General features: G+C 40.7%; 1 protein-coding gene across 2 annotated transcripts; it reads right to left on the bottom strand.

Annotated features, from left to right (window-relative positions):
- Positions 1-12960: 12960 nt before the first annotated feature.
- Positions 12961-21523, bottom strand: LOC146522632 (uncharacterized). 2 transcript variants are annotated; one of them, XM_085153547.1, is made up of 11 exons: positions 21332-21523; positions 21060-21247; positions 20727-20861; positions 16303-16441; positions 16020-16200; positions 15747-15888; positions 15077-15220; positions 14566-14642; positions 14154-14208; positions 13959-13980; positions 12961-13625 (listed from the first exon to the last, which is right to left on the bottom strand). In XM_085153547.1, the coding sequence occupies exons 1-10, from the start codon at positions 21473-21475 to the stop codon at positions 13977-13979; spliced, it is 1209 nt and encodes a 402-aa protein (XP_085009673.1). In that variant the 5' UTR covers positions 21476-21523; the 3' UTR covers positions 12961-13625; positions 13959-13976. The 2 variants fall into 2 exon arrangements, with proteins under 2 accessions (XP_085009673.1, XP_085009674.1); XM_085153548.1 differs by lacking the exons at positions 12961-13625; positions 13959-13980 and having other exon boundaries at positions 14150-14208.
- Between the last annotated feature and the right edge of the window lie 1202 nt (positions 21524-22725).

Here is a 22725-nt window from a genome sequence, read left to right as displayed (position 1 = left end):
CTGTACAATGTGTAGTAAACTGTTCTGGTATGAGGAAATGTTTCATGCTCACGAGTTTGAGATGGTACCTGATAACTGATAATGAACAAATGTCTCAACCAACTGTCAGTAAATGAGATTAGTTTCCATCCATCTTCTTCCGCTTTATCTGGAGCCGGGTCACGGGGGAAGCAGCCTAAGCAGAGAAGCCCAGACCTCCCTCTTCCCAGCCACCTCCTCCAGCTTATCCGGCACAGAGGACCTCCAGCTGCAAACTGCTGATGTACAATTTCTATAGTAAAAGACAGATATTATTGCAACAGACCAAATCCACTGTCCAACTAGCTAGATGATAATTTGTTCAATACAATTTGTTGACAAGAATGTCTTCCTTGACTTCCCAGTCTCACCTTTAAAGTTTCTATTACAAATCATTAAACTGACTTACGTTACTCACATAGAGAAAATCATCTAAGAGCACAGTAAGTCAGAAGTTTACATCCACTAATCATGGGAAGGAATATCATGATAATATGGGACTTTTAATGATTTATTGAAATTTAATAACAAGAATACTTGACTGTAGAAGTTTGAATTTGCTGAAGGTTATGACTGATATTTTTTACCAGCATGAAAATTTGTTTGAACCACTCATTTCACTGACCAAAAAGCAATGGAGATGTCCAGGGAACTCAGGTTACGTCCACACTGTTTTTGTGTTTTTGTCTGAAAACGCTCTGCGTCCACACTAGTGTTTTCAGTTGTTTTCACAGAGTTGTGCGTCCACATTGAAACCGCCGAAAACACTTACATTCCAGTCCTGTGCATGCGCAAAAGTGAGTGAGAAATAAAGAATTGGAAGAAAAGTTATCTGGAGCATGTACAAATTGATATTAATCTTTTTTAGGGCTGTCAAAATTGAGAGCAATCCAAACAACTGCAGTATAATGCCCTCTGCTATCCTAGTTTAATTGGTCACATGACTGCATCACATGAATAAAATGCGTCTTCATTTTAGAAAGTCTGTCGAGTGTCCACACTGCTACGGGACAGCTCTGTTCTGAAATATATGCGTTTTTCCTTGGGAAAACACGGTCTCAGTGTGGATGGAAGGCCAAAACGGAGAGAAAACGATGCGTTTTCAAATAACGCATCAGTATGGACGTAGCCAGTGAAGCGATTAGTCAGAGAAATGTAGATTTACAAGCCATTTCTAAACGGACTGTTTTCATAGCGTGTTTTCTGAAACTTGAAGTTTTTTATGCATGTCTCTATTGCCCATTTACTTAAACTAACTGCAGACACTGTGTGTCTGGAAGAAAACCCAAACTGTCACCTTCAGATGAGAGGAAATTAGTTAGGATGGTAACAATCCAGGAACGAGGCTCTATGTTCTTTAATAATACTAATTATCATCATAATGATTTAAGTGACATGTAGATAAATTATTTTATGCTGACAAAGCAACACAAATCACCACATCAGCAAATGATGAGATGTGAGCTCACACAATCTTAACTTACTGTTCTGGAAAGTCTGAACTGTTATCTGTTCTGATCAGTCACTTTTTTTCTTTTTAAAATCAAAAGCACGCTCATGCTTAGATGTCGGAGAATGTGAATAATTTGATAAGGACTGAGATCTCTCCTCAAACACGTCATCACTAGACACCACAGTGTCAGAATGTGCGTTGTTCTTTACAAAAGGCTACAACTGAGACAGACAACAAGACAACTTATCAACAGAAACTGAAAGAATGTTATCTGACATCAGATAATTTTGGATGCCTTGTGTGGATTGTTGTTTAACGGGTAATTCTTTTGTGGTTTGACACCCTGCACATCTTCATCAGATGTGACAACCATACAACCTTTCAATGCAGGAAGTAGGTGAACTAACTACGGTTGTTACGGTTGTTACAGTAAAGTATGATGTCAGTCACTGGGGTAAACAACTCACAGACCTTTCAGATTAAGGAAAAATAAGAAATAAAAAATCAAATTTTTAATTTTATGAAGGTAAAGGCATATTTGAAGAGTGCAAGTAATTCTGTGGGGAATACAGATTACAGTTATGATTTTGGCACGTCAGTTTGTTCAGTTCTGCTGAAAATTATGTGTTTTGTTTGTTTGTTTTTTCCACTTTATGTTAAATGACACTGGACTTAAAATCAAAACACAACTCCTCCCCATGGAGGGGGCAGGGGCGGGGGCGGGGGGGGGGGGGGGGGGGGGAGTAGTGTTTTATGTAAAAAAATTTCATTACACTCTAATGAAATTATTATGATATTTATTGGCTGAAGATATTATAACATCTATTGTTTCATATTATACGCTATTGTTGGTTTCGTGGTGTCGCAAAATGTTTGCAGCAATATTTCTTCATGGTTTTGATGGTCACTGTAGTGGCTACATTAATTTCTTAAAGTTCTCTCTTTCACTTATATTTAAAATAACCACACCATGGACTGACGAGCGACTGTTTTTATGCTTAATTTCATTAGCAACAACGACGGTAAAACCACTGCGTGGCTCCACCGTCTGCTTGCTTATTTTCTACATAAACCTTTCACAATAAAGCTAAAGATCCTGTTGAGACTTCTCAAAATAAACTGAAACGATATACATTATTCTCTCTCTTTTTTTTTTTTTTAGAAAACTGTACTATGCAAATTGTGCTGCAAACCGTTTTGCGGCACATTACCAGACATTACCAATAAGTTTGATGTGTCACATGGCCCTCTTCATATTGAAAAAACAAAAGTTGTATCCAAGATGGCCGACTTCTAAATGGCCACCATGGTCACCACCCATCTTTAGGAGTTTGCCCCCTCACATATACTAATGTGCCACAAACAGGACTTTAATATCACCAACCATTCCCATGTTATTATGGTGTATCCATATAAATGGCCCACCCTGTAGATGCCCTGCTCCCTGTTTATTATATTGCCACTTATTTGAGTTTATATGTGTTTAAGTATGTTTCTTATTCATGGCCTCAGAGCCATCTGCGAACACTATATAATTTATTTCTTTTTACTCTCTCCACAAAACTAGACTTTTTAGGTTTTTTACCTTACAATACAAAGCACCTTGAGGCTACTGTTCTTGTGATTTGGCACTATATAAATGAAATAAAATTGTTTACATAACCCGTTTAAACAACAACATTTTTCTCATATTTGACATTACTTCCTGTCAAAGGTCCCTAGTGTGCAAGAACTGATAACACAATAAGCGGCATCATTCCTAGAGTACCATCTAATGCTGCTTTGTGATATTTTTGAGTGTCAGGGATAATCACAAGATGTTTGTTGGCACCTTGAACTCTCAGCAACAGTGACAGAAATCTCACTTTTAACTTTTCACGTACTTTGTTTATGATTAATGAAAAGCTCTGAACATCTCATTTGGATGAGTTTGATGTTGTGAAACGGCATTTAAACCCAAACGCACTGTCACTTCCATCTTTTTTGTTCCCAAAGCTAAAAAAAATAAGAAGTTAAAATAAAGTCAAACAAAATACTGTCTTCTGATTGAAAGTAGTGGTAGCACTTTTTTTTTTTATTGCAGATCAGGAATAATGTGGCAGTCAGTGTTGCTGTCTTTAATTTAAAAAAAGCAGGAAAGTATTAAAAATAACTTGGAATGTGGTAAGTAATAGAGTATGTTATTTAATTACTCATTGGACAAAGTAATTTGTCACACTGCTCATACATTACTTTTCTTTTTACTCCATTAAATTATCATTAATTGTTAATTGCAAGTTAACAACATAAACCTGACGCTACAGTCCATCTGATAAACAAAAACACTGTTTCCTGATGAGGAAATTACCCCTTTTCCATTAACACCTACAGAGATAGATTCAGATTGACTGGTTTACCATTACAAGTACATCAAGTACCACCTAATGTGGGTTATTGTTGTCATAGCAATGCATCCAAGCGTCTGGTGATGTAATTAATTTGTGGCGCGAACGCTACAACACAGGTAGACATCAAAGCAAGAATATAATTGCTGTGGCTTTTTGTCAGACTCGGGGACCATGGCGATGTTTTTTGTAGCCATTTTCCCCATTGCTGGGTTTCAAAAATGACAGTGATGATTTTCTTGAACAAGACGCCCTCATACCACACTGAGTCACACAACTGACCATCGAGTTGTTTGCATGCTGTCTGACGGAGTCATATTTTAGTACCTGCTCTGATCACTTGGAACACCGGCTGAGCGTGTTATTTTACTAGTGGTACCAGGTTCTATGACCTAATAGAAAACCCAAAAAACTGTGTTGGACTGTGGCGATACAATCTGAGATTAATGGAAAAGGGGCTATATAATCTTTTTTTTAGTGTTAACATGTGAACACAAAGCTGACAAGAGAAAGGAAAGTTCAAAAACAGTTCAAAAAGATCTATTAACAATAACCACAGTTTTTCTACTTTAGAAACATGAACAAGCAGTAACAAGGTATTCCACTTTGTAGAATCAATTCCACAATCGTAGAAACACGATGTCTAACTTGATGTCATTACCTTAGCCTCCAGTAACACTATGAGAAATCTTGGAGTAATTTTTGACCAGGATATGTCATTTAATGTGAACTCCTAATGTCCTACTAAGTATCTCTGCATTCCGTTACATAGTCCGTATTTTAGCCCTTTTGTTGCCAGAAGTATGGGCCCCTACATCCCAAAATTGTTTGGAGTATTTTGGATTGTGGAATTTCCATGCCATTAGAGGATGGTCATGATCATTGAGTGTTATGTCTAGGCTCGCAGCATTTTACTTTATTAGCCAGGGAAACCCCTGAGACATTGATGAGGAGTACGTCTTTTCCATTGGTGACACCCACCTGTCCTCTGGACATCCCACAGCTGGCTCCCCAGGAGCACGATGTCTGGCCATTTGGTGTTCTTCCAGATTATGGACAAAGCATCCTGAATACTGGAGCTGGCCCCATAGCAGATCGACACTACTCTAAATCTGTTAACAAACTGATTTCATAGAGGCTCTCCCCATTTCCCAAAAGTGGCATCATGGGGTCTGCGTTTGGTTTGCTCCACCCTGACCTGTGATGTTAGAGTTGCTGGAGTGAATTAATGTCTGTCCTTCTATCTTCCGAGTCGGGTGATTCTCTGCTCCTCTTCTTTCATCAACTTCCGGAGTAGACTACCCTTCAGTTCGTTACATGGATCAGGGGATTTATTCTGACACTGGGCTGGGATCCATGTATGGGTAATTAGTTGAGTCCTCCTTTTTGGCCTAGACCCTTCCAGACCTCCTAGGCTCTTCCGCCACAGCACACTGGTTCCCGTGTTGCCAGGTCTTGACTTTCCCTTTTAGCTGGACTGGGTGTGAAATCCTTTCCATCACCTCGAATTGTCTGGTCCAGCTTGGGCCTGACCACTTCCTCTTGAACCCTTTCCGACAGACCCACTTCTCCTCTGGCACTGCATGCTCCTGGTGTCTGTACTGCTTACAGAACCATAACTCCATCGCTCCACCTGTAACTGAAAAACAAATCTCCCCAGAAAACCCTCTTTTGGCACATGGACCTCGCCATGCGTCAACTCCACACAATTAGAGATTCACAAGAAAGTTGCACATTCTCTCAAAAAATTCCCAGGGCTTCTCCCTGGGAGTAACTCTACTCCAAGCCTGTATCCATTTCATAAGAAAACATTAGCCAGTGGTTAAATGTCAAGATTGTTCAACTCCCAGCCTCACCTGGAGCCTGTATCCTTGAAGACAAATCTGTACGTTAAATCAAACTTCACATTTGCAACCAACTGTAGCTCATAAGCGTAATAAAGTATTCAGCATAAAAGACAAGTATCATGTGCAGGTTTTCTCAAATCATTAAACCACAATTATTGCCATAATTTGCCCCAAATCATGAATCATCCCAATTTATTTCACATTGTAATCAGTGACTTTCCTTAACCAATGTCACTCATTTATCACTTTGAGCTTTATATTGGTCATCTAATGAGCCACATATTAAACTATTCCATAAACACTGCATCTCTTATTTATTATCTCATGTCACTTGTCTGTCTCTGCTGAATCCTCTACAAGCACTCATAAAGAAAACAAACAAAACACACAGATCCTCCTGGTGGTCAGATGTAGGTCAACAGGTTCCAGAGGTGCTATAAAAAGTCATAAAGTTAACACTGCTGTAAAAAGCATGACACTGGTTTCAAGACAGGATGTGTCTCGCACTACTTTCACATTTTCCCCTATAATATTCAACATTTTCTCAACAACACAGTGTAATAGCACAACCAACACACAGCCTGTAAACAGTTTCCTTCACACATGAACCCAGTAATCCTGTGTTAGAAACACACACATACACACTTTCTCACAGTGACCTCTATGAGCAACACAAGCCCATGAATAACACAACCCTGGTAAATTCACAGGCACCCAGAAAAATTACAACTAAAAGGTTAAATTGGGTTAGTAGTCATGTGACCCTAAGTCAAAGGAGCTTGCAAAGAAAAGCGTCTGGACTTCTTTAAGTTGCTTGAAGACGTTTCACCTCTCATCCGAGAAGCTTCTTCAGTTCTAAGTTCAAATGGTGGGGAGTCCCAGATATAAACCTAGTGGGAGTATCCCCCCACAGAGGGACAAAAGGACCCCCTGATGATCCTCTAATAGGGCTTTGGAGTTGACGTCACGCCGCAATGCATTGTGGGAGCACGGCGCCATGTTCGGGGTCTACGAATCAAAACAGACACTTGCTGTGTCCCAATTCGGGGTATGCACGCTTGAAGTACGCATTTTAAGTGCGGTTACGTCACCGCCACGCGACGACGGCTGTCCCAATTCGAAGTGTACTTGAAATGCATACTCCAAATGCGCCGTCGATTTCCCCAAATATCAAGCGTGGTCCGGTGCACGCTTCGTGGTCCCATATATCCCACAATTCATAGCACGGCGGTGGGTGTGGATAATTTTGCCGCAAAATACGGCAGAAGGGAGCGGCCGAAAAGTGAACTGTCAAAAGTAAGTACCGAAAATGACGTCACTTATTCATGTGCGAATGTTTAATAACGAAGAACATTAAAACATTGCTGTTGGCCACATGTAGGCAAAGTTGTGTGACACTAGTGATGTTTGTACTTTCAGCATTAACTTGGTTTTAAAGCCTCTACTTCTAAATATACATATAGTCGACCTTAATCTTACAGAGAATCTGATGATTTTATGGATAATTAAAGTCAGTCATATATCCACAAACACAAGCTGAAAGTCAGTGATATATATATATATATATATATATATATATATATATATATATATATATATATATATATATAATCTGACAATACTATAATATTGGCCATATTATATTTACATTACCACAGTGAGATGACTTTAGTCTCATGAACAACATTAACTAATTATTGTTTACTAGCTAATCTTAAATGACTGTTCAGTACAGAAATGAAGCCCTTGAATCATGTTTTACAGTCCTGTGGTTTCAGCCTCAGATACTCAACTAATCAAAGTGATGTCATGACAAAAATGATTGACCAACAAAACATTTTTCTCCTTCATTTCTGTCAAACAAAGCTGTATGTAACGTGTCTCGCGGTTAGTATCATGGTTGCTAGGCAACCTGAACAGCGCGACGAAGCATATACCGTCCCATTTCACAAGCCTCTCACTTCCGCACTTCCCGTACTTATAGTACGCACCGTCCGTAGTACGCGTAGTGTGCGTACTTCAAGCGTGCATACCCCGAATTGGGACACAGCAACTGTGTTGGAACGACGACGACAAGAATCATGCTTAAAAGCAGCTCCAAAGAAAACGGACGGTATAGAGACCGATTGCGTCCAGAGGCGAAGCAGCAGTACTTGCAGAAAATAGCGTGCATTGGAAATGTGGACCCGTATGAAATACGGCCGTGGAGTAGAAACCCTGAAGACCAACCGCTACTGATGTAGCCTGACATATTTTCGTACCTTATCTGTGGAGTCAGCTCGTACAAGTCGTCATTCAAACAAAGGTAAGTCAGCTCGAGTACTCTGTGTGAAATGCGTTTGATTTCCCTGCAAACATTCAGATTAGTGCAGCATAAATTCATTCATGAGGGGAAATTACAGTGAGAACATGTGGAGGCTGTTAGAGGGATAACATAGTGAGTTCAGTGCATTGATGTGACATTGTCCTGAAGGATTTAGTTATTCTTTATGGTTAAAGAAATTGCAATTATTTATTAATGTTTATTATAAATGATTCTAATTATACATCTTGCTTCCATATTTGTATGCTGTGTCACTAAAAATACATTTTATTTTAACTTTATACATTGATTAATGACCTGCAGAATCTCCTCATCATCATATTACGTGATTCATAATTATCACTTTATGCTTTCTCCATCTCTAAAGTGATTACATCCTTGCATTACATACTTTAGGTTCATTTTCTGCAGGCAGGTTTCTGACAGAACAGGCAGATTTACACTATAACATGCAGCCTTCTATAGATGGACACATAAAGAAATGAAAAATTACATGTATGTGCTAACTTTCTAAACACTTTGTTACATTTATGATAAAGTAGATTAAACACATTTATGTCGGCCTTGGCTCATAGTTCCTGTCTTTAAATTAACTTTGTGTGTGTTTCAGGTCCTTCACTCTCAAAGACTGAATGAACCAGCATTGCAGCCATGGGTCACTGTGAGCATCACAGGGAAGGTTTAAGCCGCCCACTGCACCTGTACGGCCGGAGTCGTGGAGACCCTCATCCATGTCACTGCTCTTCTGTTTAATGTAGAAGCAACAGTGTTGATCTGTGGCACGAGGACTGTTACAGATGAACCTGCATACTGGGTTTTGCTGGGTAATGTGACCAAGATACAGCCAGAGGTTGGCCATAAGATAGACTTCTCCTCTTCAGCTGCCCAAAAAAAGGCTCTTGATCAAAATATAAACAGACCATCCATATTGAAAGGTAAAAGGAGCCATCCTCAAAAAAAGAAAAATCCCACCTGCTACTGTGGAGGAGTTGTCACTGCTAATAATGCCATAATGTTTTATCTAGGGGTCTAGATTTATGCCTGAAGTGCACTGCCGTGTACATAATTTGCATTTACTGAATATGTACTGACTGAGTCCCACTGTTCAAAAATTGAATAAAGAAACAAACTAATTTTTGCCCCTTTTTTTATTATTAAAACCACTTAATAGAACATCACATCAGTTACAGTGTAGAATCCATGTCATTTATAGTTTACAAATGACAAAATGTTTACATAAAATCATGACAGTGTTTACATGATATCACCCACCACTAACATTACTATTAGTCCTAGATGGTCTCTAACTGTCTGCTTCTCAATTCAGTGAAAACTGAGGTTATTGTACTCTGCCCTGAAAACCTTAAAAACATGGTATCTAACCAGATTCTTACTCTGGATTAGTGATGGGAATTCCGGCTCTCTTTAGAGAATCGGCTCTTTCTGCTTGGCTCACTAAACAGAGCCGGCTCTTTCGGCTCAAAAGTGGCTCTTCAGGTTGTTTTGTTGCTTTAATTAATTTATCATTAACAGCAATATAAAATTATACACAAAATGAATTACTAATGCTGAAGCACCCCCAAAATGAATCAAAGCACCCCCAAAGATTTCAGTAGCATACCGTACTTTGTTGAGATGTAATATTTTAACAACAAAAGTATAGATACCCCCCCCTCCCAAAATGGTTTGTTCCAGCTCACCTCTCCCCTGCTCTGGTTGTAGTGCTCTTGCTGCCAGAGCGATGGTGGCTGAGACGCAGCGGAGCGGATGTGTAAGTGCCTGGCTTTAAACAGGACACGTTAGCGGCATTTAACCTTCAGTTACTCTTTATATAGTTAGGTAGGAATCAGGCCATGTTTCTTTTTAGCTGAAAAACATTACACCCAGGTAACTTGCTGTGTTGAAAACATGTTTTCCGACAATGTTTGCTACCCTACAATCCGTCCTACTCTGTAGTAAAATCAGTGACATTTGACTGTCCTGTTGCTCACGTTGAAATGTATTTAGCCTATTTAAAATATAAAACTTAAAATTATCTGTAGCTTGCTGTTGTTACCACTGTCCTGTTTGAAAAGGAATGAGAGAAGCTGCTTATTTTGTCATATGTGCCGATATTACACCCAAGGTACTTACTAGCTAACTGACTGGATTCCCATTAACCTTATAACTCCTGTTGTGTGTGTGTGTGTGTGTATGTGTGTGTGTACAGAGAGACAGCCAGGTTCATAATGGATATAAGTTTTTTCAAAAAAAGGATCCACATTCAGGTAAAAGTGTAAGAACAAATAATCCGTCAATAAAGGATAATGTTGGATCAGTGTTTTAGTATTTATATCTTTTATTAGATGTTCATGTGGTTTGGTTATTTGCCTTTTGGTCGAAAGTACACTGAGAGAGGACTTTTCTATTAGTGATTTCAATAGTATTTTTTTCAAATTAATTTAATTTTTTCATCTAATACAATCTATTTGGGTATGATTGTCAGTCCAAAGAAGGAGAGAGGAAAGAGGGGAATGTGAGGAGAAAGTACAAGGTCAGGAAGAACAAGGTAAGAAAACAGACAGGGAACAGTGACAGGCAAAACAGAAACTGTTAACCTTACGTTATCCTTATTAAATTGTGTTAAAATGTACAAAACAGTGATCTCATGTTTTGTGACGAGGACCCAGGCACAGAGAGACTTGATGAATTTAAGAATCTTATGATTTAATAAAGAAATTTGCAGACTTGCACAGAGATGGTAAAATTATGATGACTGATAACGGAGACGAAGACAACAGACAACGAGGACAGGGAGGAACAGGGGTTTAAATGCACCAAGGAGACAGTCAGAGAGAACTCGGGACAACTGGAGGCATTTAGGGATGCAGGGACTGACAGAGATGGGGAAGAAGTCTCATTGTGACAAGTAAAGTTTATCTGGCCTGGCTGGGCAGCTCTCTGGGTGCTCAGCACCCCCAAAGCTCTGATCCTAGAATCGCCTCTGCGCCATATTATAATGTTGCAAACAATCACAAACTACAGTCTCTCTAACTCCAATGTATACCAAGCAATCTATTATTCTCAACACTACTTAATGACTTCCTAAATGCACGGCATCTTCTGGGTGAAGTCGCGTCTGATTGGGAATAGGGCCTTGTGTCGTTCCAGGATCTCTTTCGGAAATTGGTTGTTCATGTTGAAGTCCGTTCCTTTCCTTTCCTACCTGCTATGACACTTCACCTGCTCCTTCTACTTGAAATGGCCAAATTTGGCCACAATTGGATGTGGTCTCCCAGCCCCCGATCTCTTAGCTCTGATAATCTTCTGTGACTGTTCTTTATGGTGTCCTCGGAAGCTTCAGGTGGGTTTTAATGAAGCTTTTCACTGTTGCTTCTGTGTCCTCTCCAGCAGATTCTGGGATACCAGAAAACACAAGATTGTCTTTCGTACTACTGGCATGCAGTGTAATAACAGTCTTTTCTTCTTTTATTTTCTAAGTTCAACTTGGTCCCATTCTCGGTAAGAGACTTAACCGGCTCCCATAGTGTGGCTTTTTCAGCAGCGTTTCCACCTGCTGCTGGTTGAACTCCATGGATTCTCTCACAGATTTAAATTCATGGTGTAAAACCTCCACCAGCACAACCTTGCATCGAAGCTGGCATTTCCATATCGATTAACTCCAGGACATTAGCAAAGTCAGACGATGTTGTGCCGGGGGAGTCTGCCTGGCGACATCTTTTCGATGATGGCATCCTAATTTTGGCCATGGAGGCTGTGTTCTGGGCTTTCTTAATCACTATATCCTCTTGTTTAGATTCTCTCCAAGATGTAATGTTAATATAACTGAAGCTTAAAAAAACATTTGTTACAATTCTAAGCTACCATTTGCTTCCTTTCTGCCAAGAGTCCGGCATCTGACATCACCTACAGCATTCTCTAGTGTCACTTACCTTTTCCGGCTGTCAATAGAAAATTGGACTTAGTAGTCAGTATAATCTTTTAATAATATAAGTTTGCATATGGTGGAATACTGCATGTTGACCTTTTGATGACTTAGGCTGTTGTTCACTACAAGACTTGGATTCCAGAGTGCTCTGGCATTCACACCCACATCCTGGGAGCATGGGAGAGGGCGTACCTTCTCTTATTGTTTTGTGGTAGGATAAACGTATCTATGTCAGTTTTAGTCTAAGTGCCTTTTGTTTAGATGAACTGCTGGACTTCCAGACCAGCAGGTTTAGGGAAGTCTTTATGGGGTCACACTCTGACCCCCCCCCCCCCACACACACACACACACGCGCGTGTACACGTATACACATCCACATTCCAATGTAAGGAATAAACGCACCTATGGATGTATAAATTAAGACCAGGGCAGTGGCAAAGCACGAGTCCCTGAGCTCTCACTCCCGTGCGAGCACTCTGTGGCTGCCCTTGCTGCAAGTAAGTAAGAGAAGGGAGCTAACAAGTTAACTTCTACGTGTGTCAGCCTGGATTGCTGCCATGTATTACATATGAGCTTTTCTCAGCTGGTTGTAACATAATAACTTGGTAATACTACAATGGGGCGCTGCAAAATTGAGCTTTGCAAAAAACGCTAGCTTTAGAAACTTGGTGACATTTTTAAACTGACTTTCTGCAGCAAATAACAATTTTTGTTTAACATTTTTAACTATTTCACATGATTAATTCACTGTTAATTCACCAAGTTGGAGTATTGCCAGGGAATGTTGTTTTTGAAAGACTTGTAGGAGTAGTGTTTGGTTGACTAGTAGGTGTTGGTTCAAGTGTAGTAGTTTGTGGACTAATAGGAGGTGTTGTTACAGATGATCTGATAAATAACTTGGTAAAATAAATCAAGCTAAACTATCAGAAATAAAATTTATATCAAATTCAGTAAATCACCTGAAACAAATGAGGACAAATTAGTAAAGATTCCAATCAGTGTTTGCAACAGTGACACTTCCAAGATCAGTCATACTTGCACAGCACTCTGCAAATAAATAAATACCACGAGTCCATTTTGGATGTTATGTTATACCTTATTAACAGCTTAAAAATATTTTGATAGATTTTGTTTCCAGATAAATATCAGTGTGATAGTGTTATTAGGTCAGCTCTTCATACTATTATTAGTTTTACAACATTTCAAGATTTGTAATTGTTCCATTCCTCGAAAAGCAAGGTTACAAAACCAGTAATTATATTAACAATAATTCCCACTTTACTAGGACAATGATTTACTGGGTGATGAGTACTATGTTTATTTATGTTGAATACAGTAGTACCCCAAATATAAACGCAAAAGATTGTAAAATCAATAAAACCACAGTAAAATAAAAAATAAAAAACAGTTCCAAAGCACCGATTAAAAGAACTGATAAATGAAAAGAATGACAGAATCAAATAAATTCAGATATATAACCTTGCACTTAACATTATATTTTTTACTGTACTTATTTAATTTGATTACATTGGTTGGAACAAAACTTAAAGAAACTTGAAAAAAAGTTATTTGTGCAGAGTCAGATGACATTCATGTTGTAACAGTAGAGGGCGCTACCGTTGCATCAATCCAGAGTCAGGTACATCAATCCAGAGTCAGGTACATCTTCAATCTAGAAGGAAATTTGAAACAGCACATTCATAGAAATTTAAGATAATCCTCAGATTGATATGTTATTTAGTGATTGTATGATGTGACTCATTTCTGGAATATTTCATAGAATAAGTTGTGCTTTGTGTGGCGTTAGCATATTTTGCGAATTATTTGTATGCCCCTACAGAGGTTGCCATAGCCATTGTGTGTGTGCTCATAGTTTTCTGTAGCTCAATCACTGGACATCAACACTACTGCTTTTAGCAATACCAGTTGTACTATTAGTACTTAGTGGTAAAGAGCAGTTATTGATGCTATGGTAGAAAATCTGATTATAGAAGAAGAGACTTACCTCTGATTTTATCCATATTCATCTGAGATAAGAGACAAAAACTCAACATCAGAATGATGATCAAAGGGGTTGATTTTGTTTCATTTTAAAAGTTAATAATAGCAATAATAATTTTATGGGCCTAACACGTTTAAAAAATACACAAAATGTCACATTTTGGCAAAAAAAGATCTTAATAAGCAGACACATACTTACATGGAAGGGAAGGCAAGAATAAGAGTTGAAAGGAAAGATCCCATGACCAGGACAACTAAAACAAGTAGAAAATGATTAAAGAACTTCTGACCAACCAAATAGACTTTTCATTTAAAAACACAAAGATTTAGTCGATATGATTGGCTGACAAATGGTGACACAAATTTTAAGAGCTATATTTATGTCACCTATGGATTTATGGCAATTAAATATAAAATAAGGTCTGAGCATCATTTCTGCCTCCAAGAAAGGAGATAAATATGAAGAGAAATTCATTGCCGTTAGTTGTTCATTTTTAGCTTTTCATTTCTAATTAATGAATTTTGCAACAATGTCAAAAATTATTTACAAATACACAGGTTTAGCAACTTTATTTATTTGTTAACATTTACTTCCTGTCATTGATACTTACAAGCTGAAGCACTGGCTGGGGCACCATTTCCAACAGTCACGCTGACACATCGAAGGTCTGAGTGATACTTGGTTTCCCTACGGAAATAAATCAGAACAGTGATTACATTATTTCCATGAGATTATATTATATTTTAAGATGGTCTTTTCTGTTAATGACACAATGTATATGTACAAGTAATATGGGTGTGTTTGATTAACAGTTCTAGATGACAAACCAATAACTTTTTGGTTGGTCATTGGAAGCAGATGAAGGGGTTTTGGTTTTTTGGGGAATTTAATTTTCTTGCCATGACTCCTTCTGAGCCTGGGGTCTAAATAAAAAGTCAGATTTAAACATTCACCAATATAGTTTATGGCTGCAAATGTAAATGGACTGATTCTTCTTTAGTGCTTTTCTGCTTTATGCAGCACGCCTCATTCACCCATTCAAAAAGCTCTTTTGTCTATGCTTAAGTGCTTTCTGCCTAACACTCATGCTCTAAGGGATGAATTTGTAAAAAGGTACTGACTTGGAAAGTGCCTGGACAACAAAGCAGAAGGGGAGGGTGTCATTGTCTTGTGATTTAGACGGCGTCCATGTCAGGGTGAACTTTCCTGGTCCAGTTTTATTCTGAATTGCATCATATGGTCCGCTGAACAGCAGCTCAGAGATCCTTCAACAAAGAGAAAAACAAAAAAGGAATCAACTTAATTCTCATAGCTTCTTCATCTACATACAAAGCAAAGTGTTTGTCTGTGAATGAGCATCACTTTGACTCACTTCTGTTTGGTTTTAAGGGTTTGAGTTAATAAGCCAAATTTTACTTAAACATAATTTCACGAGTTTTTATTTACTCATGTTGCATTAAAGCAAAATAGCCTTAAAACAGATTTGACTTCTCTTTGGATTAAATATGTGTTGAACCTACTCTTTATAGCTCATACAGCCTTGTATATATCTGACTGTGTTACGCTCTTACGTGTCTTGTTAAACCTGTTTTGTGTGCCAGTGCAGGACTGATGCACAGATTAAACAGAACACAATGGATAAAATCTTGATTTGATCAATGAACAGAAACATGACAGGAACCCACTGACGTGTGAATGTATTTCTTGTCTAACCTGAAAACAGTTCTGTGGGACATAGTTAACCTTACTTTACAATGTCAAGAATGTCAAATGTGTTTTTCTTTGACTTACATGGAGTTTTGTGCCTCTGCACTGATGCTGATTTCCAGAGTCTTATCAACAGGCGTGTAGAGCCGAGCTCTGTTGTTTGGGGTTGGAGGCAAGAATTTGGGCAAAAAGTCTCCCTCTGTGCAGGATGAGACAGGAGGATCCACTGAAAGATGACAGAAAACCAACGAGGTTTTTTTCGGGATGGAATTCATAGTTCGAAGTTAGAACAGTATTTCTAAGTTTAGATCAGATCTTTACAGGTTCAACGCCATCTATTAAAATATGGACTTGTACCTATCAGAACAAACTGGATCGGTACTTTGCTGAGAGCATCGTTAGGTGTTTGTGTTGTTTTTGTGCCATTGACTCCAGTCATGGTGATGTTCTTCATGGGAAAGTCCTCCATCAGCAGCTGTACTCCATAGGAGCCCACATTACTGTCGGCAGTGGGGGCGAACGACAGGGTACAAGTGGACTGCATGAGGAATAAAAAAGGAAAAGAGATCAAATGAGCAAATTTTTATTATTACAACTATTCTTCTGTCTCATTAAACACTAGATTAACAGTCATGCTCACTGATGAGAGGCTGAGGACAGATGGTGGATCACAGCCGTTACACTCAAAGAGTGAGGAGTTTCCATATCTGCATTTAACCTGATCCCCATCAGGGTCAAACATCAACAGGCTGAAATCTCTCCGACAGTTTGAAGGAACTCTGAGAAAGAATTACAAATACAATCTTCATTTTCCAGGATTCACTTTAGCGTGAAGTTAATGTGCAGCTCCATGCATTCACTCTTAAAATCTGCAAAATACAGCCACAGCCTGATCACTGGAACTGAAATATTTTTGGTTAAAAACCACACAAGGTCATTTTAAACACAGCAATATTCAGTTCACTGTCTCAAAATAAAACTTTAAGTTGTATAGTTTATATATTAAGCGAGATTTAATTTAAAGCATCACTAAACTACTTAAATATTACAGCAAACATTGAGGAACTGTCACGGACCTGGCTCTGGAGGACTGGGGGTCCGTGAGCAGTTTTGACGGTTGTTATTATTATGATTATGATTATTATTGTTATTATTATCGTTATTATTTGTGATGTGTGTGTCTTTCTGCACAATGCTGTGTTAGTCTGTGTTCCACTCGTTATATGTATAGGCAGAGTGTGGGGGTGTACATGTGTGGCTGGAGGATGGAGAACAGCCACATGCAGGCCTGATGGGTGTGGCCCTGCAGGAGGACTGGCCACACCTGAAGTTCCTGCCCCACCTGTTGGTGATCAGGGCTCGTCGGGGGAGCTACTTAGGAGAGTGTTGGAGCTCCCACCGGCGCGGGATCATTGAGTTGTCTACCCAAGTTAGTGTGTGTCAGCGTATGACGGTGCAGTTCGTGTATGCCTGCCAGGGTTGGTGTTGATGGCTGTTTTTGTGGTTTTCCCCCCCAGGTGGAAGAGTGGACCAGAACAGCAGCACGCACAGGGTGTGCGAGAACACAACAGCGGGGAGCACGAGCACAGACGTCGGAGGGGAGCACACACACGGGATTCAAGGGAGCAACGGGGAGTTAGTGTTTACAGCCTTCACTGTAAATAAAGTGCACTGTTTGCATCGCAGAACCATGCGTTTTGGGTCCTCATTCCCCCATATCCCAGACAGACCGTGGCAGGAACATTAAAATTACTCTATAATTTGCTGCCATAAGGAACAACAGACAAATAAAATATCTTTTTAAATTTAATCTTGCCACAGATATAAGATAACTGCATATTTTCTCTTTGAAGTTTCTCAGGGGATGTTTCCATTTTAACAGCACTTCTCTTTTTGGGAGGTTTCTGACAGGAAGTCTGTTTGTTAAGCTAAATTTAAAAGAGATTTTTGTCATTTGGTGACAAAGACGTTAACTCATCTTCTGTCATGCGGCGGCTGTGTGAAGGCAAGAGAGGACCCAAATGCACAGCTCAAGACACGTGGGGATAAACTCAAAAGGCAGGTCTTTATTAATAAGAACATAAGTCATACAAAACTATACTGGGAGAAACTAAAGCTGAGGCGCTGGGAAGACACGAGGGAATGCACACAACCTAGAGGGACGACGCAACACGGAACAAAGGGACACTGACATAAATACACAGAAGGTAATGAGGGAAGTGGGAACACAGCTGAGGACAATTACTCATGACTGAGCGGGGAGGACACAAAAACGAGTCCAAAAACAAGATAACCACAAAAACTGGAGCACAAGGAGCAAATCAAAAACAGTTCGGGAGGTCGACCTGGAGGATGGCAACACAATAGTGCAAAACAGTTCAGGAGGCCGACCGTGTGGGCGGCAATGGCGTGGAAACAGTTCCGGGGGCCGACCGCGCGAAAGGCAGCGGTGGCGTTTGGGAGGCAGTCCATAGTGGACTGGCAGATGACCGACGATGTCGAGGCAGCAGTATGGGACCTAAAGGCTGCGTGGCCCCCACAGCACCGGACGAGGCCGAGGCAGAGGCTGGACCAGACGAGGCTGAAGCGGATGCGGAGGCTGGACCAGGCGACGGTGGTGGCTGGACGGGCTCCCCGGGCCCCCCAGCTGACGAAGCAGGTTGCTGGACGGGCTCCTCGGACCCTCCAGCGGAGACGAGAAAGTGCTGGCCGGGCTCTCCAGAACCCCCAGCGGACAAGGCAGGTGGCAGCGTGGAAGCCGCGGAGCGCTGGATGGGCTCATCCGAGCTTCCAGCAGGAGCTGATGTAGAGCCAGAGGGTATCGGGACCGCTGGCTGAATGTTAAGCTGACCAGAAGACCAAACTGCTACAGGGGACTGAACTGAAGACTGAACTGCTACAGGGGACCGAACTGAAGACTGAACTGCTACAGGGGACTGAACTGATGGCTGTAGTAATGGTTGTGGTGACAGTGGAGTAGGCGGTGGAGTGGACGACTGAGTTAACGGTGACTGTGCTAATGGTTCAGCTAAGGAGTGCATTAATGGCAGGACTACAGGTTGAATGACTGAGCAGCAGCCTGAATGGCTGAGTGTCGTGACGGTTGTGGTGGAAGAGAAGCAGGTGGTAGTGTGGATGATGGAGCTAAGGGCGACTGAGTGGCAGACCGAACTCATGACTGAAGTGATGGTAGAGGTGAAAATTGAGCTTGTGGTGGGGTAGATGACTGAGGTGCGGGGGACACGGGAGACGGAGCTACAGATTGAACTGAGGGAGACTGGGTAGCAAACTGAGCTAGTGGTAGTAATGGCGGTTGGGGAGAAGGCTGGACTGTACACTGAGGAGAAGGCTGACTGACTGAGGAGCATTCTGTGCAACTGAGTGTAATGATGGTTGTGGGAGCGGATGTAGGACAGGTGGCGGTGTCGGTTCCCCTGAGCCTGCAATGCGGATGAAAGGTGCAGGCACCTGCTGGACACCAGTCGCTCCCACCTGAGGAGTCGGTACAGGTGCAGAGATCGGCTGGGTCCTGGTGGGCCTCACCTCAGCGGTTGGCACAGGTTTCGGCAGGGACTGGGCGGCTGCTGTCCCCACCTGAGGAGCTGATACGAGTGCAGGGACCAGCAGAGCCTCAGCCGACCCGGAAACCGGAACAGGGATCAGCTGGGCGCTAGCTCCCCTCACCTGGGGAACTGAGATAGGTGCAGGGGAGTGCTGGGCCGCAGCTATCCCTAGAACACAAGGGGCCTGGGAGCCGGGCCTAGAAAGAACAGTCTGCAAGAGATTAATTCCCTGCCCTGAGTGAGCGGAGGAGGAACAGCGCTGTGACTTCGTATTGTTCATAGTGTTAAGTCTGCTAAAGCTGTAGCTTACAGGCACTAAAGCACCACCTTCAGTGTTTACAGACTCTAGAGAAATGTGATCAGCTGATGCACCAACAGTCTTAGAGCTACTTTCTTCAGAGCTAGCCATGCTTATACTGCCAGAGGAGGGGTTAATAGCCGATGTAAACATAGTTCTGTGCACCGGAGAGGCAGATGAAACGTCTTTTACCTCCAGATCGCTGGAAGCAGTAAACCTAGGGAAAACAGTGGTGGGTGTAGAGCCCCCTGACTCAAGAACATTCGAATCAGTGAATACGTCAGAATGGACTTTCCCCTAGGGTGATGGCTCAGAAGTAACGAGCTGGGGTCGAGCTATCACAACTGCAAAACAATCATCCTCAGCAGACACACAGGTAAAGGACACAGAAACAGGTGTCTCCAACTCAGGAAATGCTGACTTCAAGTTTTCAGACCTAGGAAATACTAGCGAAGGATAATCTTTCTCAAATATGAGTCCAAATGTAGGAGAAACGGTCTCTGAGTTGACCCTCTGGGCAGTACAATAGTTCATAAGAAGTTCGGATTCAACATTTACAGATCGTGAGCCTTTAGAGCCTGAGGCAAGAGTCACAGAGTTTGCATTCCTGCATTCAGAGTAGTGAGAACTAGCCTCAGAGTGAACAGTGTCTTTGTCACTCACCCCAGCCGGCTGCTCAGAAGTCCCGGAATCCGGCTGAGGAGAGGACCGGCGACGGCGTGGATGAGGGAACGGAGCATGGACACAGGGGGAATCCAAATACAAAACCACAGGAAAACTAAGAACACTGGGTCAAAATGACCCAGGACCATGACATCTTCATACTCATCTTCATTTTCTGTTTTATTCCTATTTGGAGCCTGGAGGTACTGCAAGAGAAACTCTTTAAGGAAAGAGTTATAGGATTACAATTAAAACCTTTAAATGCAAAAGCTTTAGTGTGGAAACTATTTTTGGTAAATTATTTTTGTTCATTTAATTAGTTTATTGCCACTCTATTACGGAGGCAGTGGTTGCAATGGCTGTTAAAGTTGACCATGCAGCAAGTTAAACATTAATAATGTTTTGTCTATATTTTTAGACAGTTTTGTCTTCTACATGGAAACAATATCAGATTTGAAGTTTGCAGTAATGCCACAGTCACTCTTGTCCTGCTACTGCTGTTGCTTTTTTAGCAGAGACACAAACAGTGAGCTGGCTCACCTCACAAATGGGATCACGGTAGACTGGGGTGAGGAGTTTTCTTTGTTGATGTCAGAGCGGTTCCTCAGGTCGAATGCTACTACAGTTGTCCAGTTGTTATTTTTGATGCCACTCACCCAATTAACACCAGGGACCCTTCAATAGAAAATAGTGGGAGAGTCAGTTTTCAGCGTGTTACACTGTATATAGCAAAACACATGGACTAATATATATATATATATATATATATGTGTGTGTGTGTGTGTGTGTGTGTGTGTGTGTGTGTGTGTGTGTGTAAGAATGATAACAATATGAGTAATAAGTTCGTTTTATATATTTTCGAGGTACACTCACCTGAGTGAACCAACCACATTAATGGGAGATGGCTGAACAGACCTAAGTTCATTCTGACACCACTCTCCGCTGCCTTCTTGGTCGACCTTGTGTACCAAAGTGCTCACAAACCCACAGTTGCTATTTTTGCAATCAAATGAGAAATCAGGAGTGCAGTTGAGATTGTTTCCCATTAGGCGAATGGTCAGCTGTGGAGTGAATTGGAATTTAGTAAAAAAAAACCTACATTTCAAAATATAAACACATTTTAGGAAAAAAAACCCTGTACATACCGAGGAAGAATCCTTTACAAACTTCTCTTTTGTATAGAAGTTGATTGCGCCAACAAAGCCATTTAAATTGCTAAGGAAGAAATCAATATTCTGCGAGTTGCAGACCGTCAGATGCAGCAGCAGCAGCACTGCGGAGAGCGACATGGTCAATCTGTTAGTCTGTCTTCACAAAGACACTTGTACGTCAAATACAGCCCCTCTCTGACTCTCCTCCTTTTATCTACTTGCTGTTTCCCGCATCCTGTGTAGTAAACTGTTCTGGTATGAGGAAATGTTTCATGCTCATGAGTTTGAGATGGTACCTGATAACTGATAATGAACAGTGAAAGCAAATGTCTCAACCAACTGTCAGTAAATGAGATTTCAAAACATAGTTTTGAAATCTCAAAACTATGTTTGAGTTTCAAAACATAGAAATGTTTTAATTGCTGCTTGAGTCAAATACAATAAAACATTTTAGTTTTTGAATTAATTGTATTTTTTAAACTATTTGTATTTAGAATGATCTTTCTCTGTTATTTTACCACTTTTCCAACAATTTTCTTTTTTTATGCCAGGAAAAAGGGCAAAACACACAACAGCTTTAGCCAAGGCACAGAGGTACTTTATGATGTGGCACTCATAAAATATATGGCTCTTGAAGTACCACCCTTAAGACTGACATTAAAGTACAGTAGTATAGGCCTAATTAACACCATATACAGTTTACACAAGAAAATTTAAATTTCTTATATAATAACAACTGTACTGCACTAAAACATTCACATCATGTGGGAAAGCTAATCTTTAAATGATGAACTGATGAACCCTGCTTCCGGGTTCAAACTAGTCTCTGTTTATCAGACTTGTTGTGTTTTTAACATTTTTTTAATGCTGTTTATCTATTTAATCTGAAAAAGCCCCTAAAAGCAGTTTTTAAAACTTTACCATGTAACTACAGCCCAATATATGCAGCAGTATACTAATGACCAATCTCATATGGATGGATTATCTCAGTTGTTCTCTGGACTGAAGTTTGGTCCGTTTACAGCACATGTGTCAAAATCAAGGCCCGCGGGCCACATCCGGCCCGGCGTACATTTATATCCGGCCCGCGAGATCATTTTATATAGATGTTCTATTATTGTTATGCATGGCCCGGCGATAGATGCTAATAATATACAAACTACAGATCCCATAATGCAGCGCTGCAGCCTCCTTGCTGAATGCTAGGCTAGCTGGGAACATTCCCGCGTCAATCAAGTCAAACGTCTGTTAATGCGAAGCTAGCAGCTCAAAATGGTGGAGAGAAAAGTTGATTCTGAAAGCAGAGCCTTTCAGCGCCAGTGGGTGACTGAATATATGTTTACAGACATTGCTGGTAAACCTGTGTGTCTTATTAGTGGAGCTAACGT

Source organism: Neolamprologus multifasciatus, chromosome 3 (genome assembly GCF_963576455.1).
Source record: "Neolamprologus multifasciatus chromosome 3, fNeoMul1.2, whole genome shotgun sequence".
Classification (NCBI taxonomy): domain Eukaryota; kingdom Metazoa; phylum Chordata; class Actinopteri; order Cichliformes; family Cichlidae; genus Neolamprologus; species Neolamprologus multifasciatus.
Note: the sequence above shows the minus strand (reverse complement) of the source record. Positions and strands in the feature narration are given on the sequence as shown.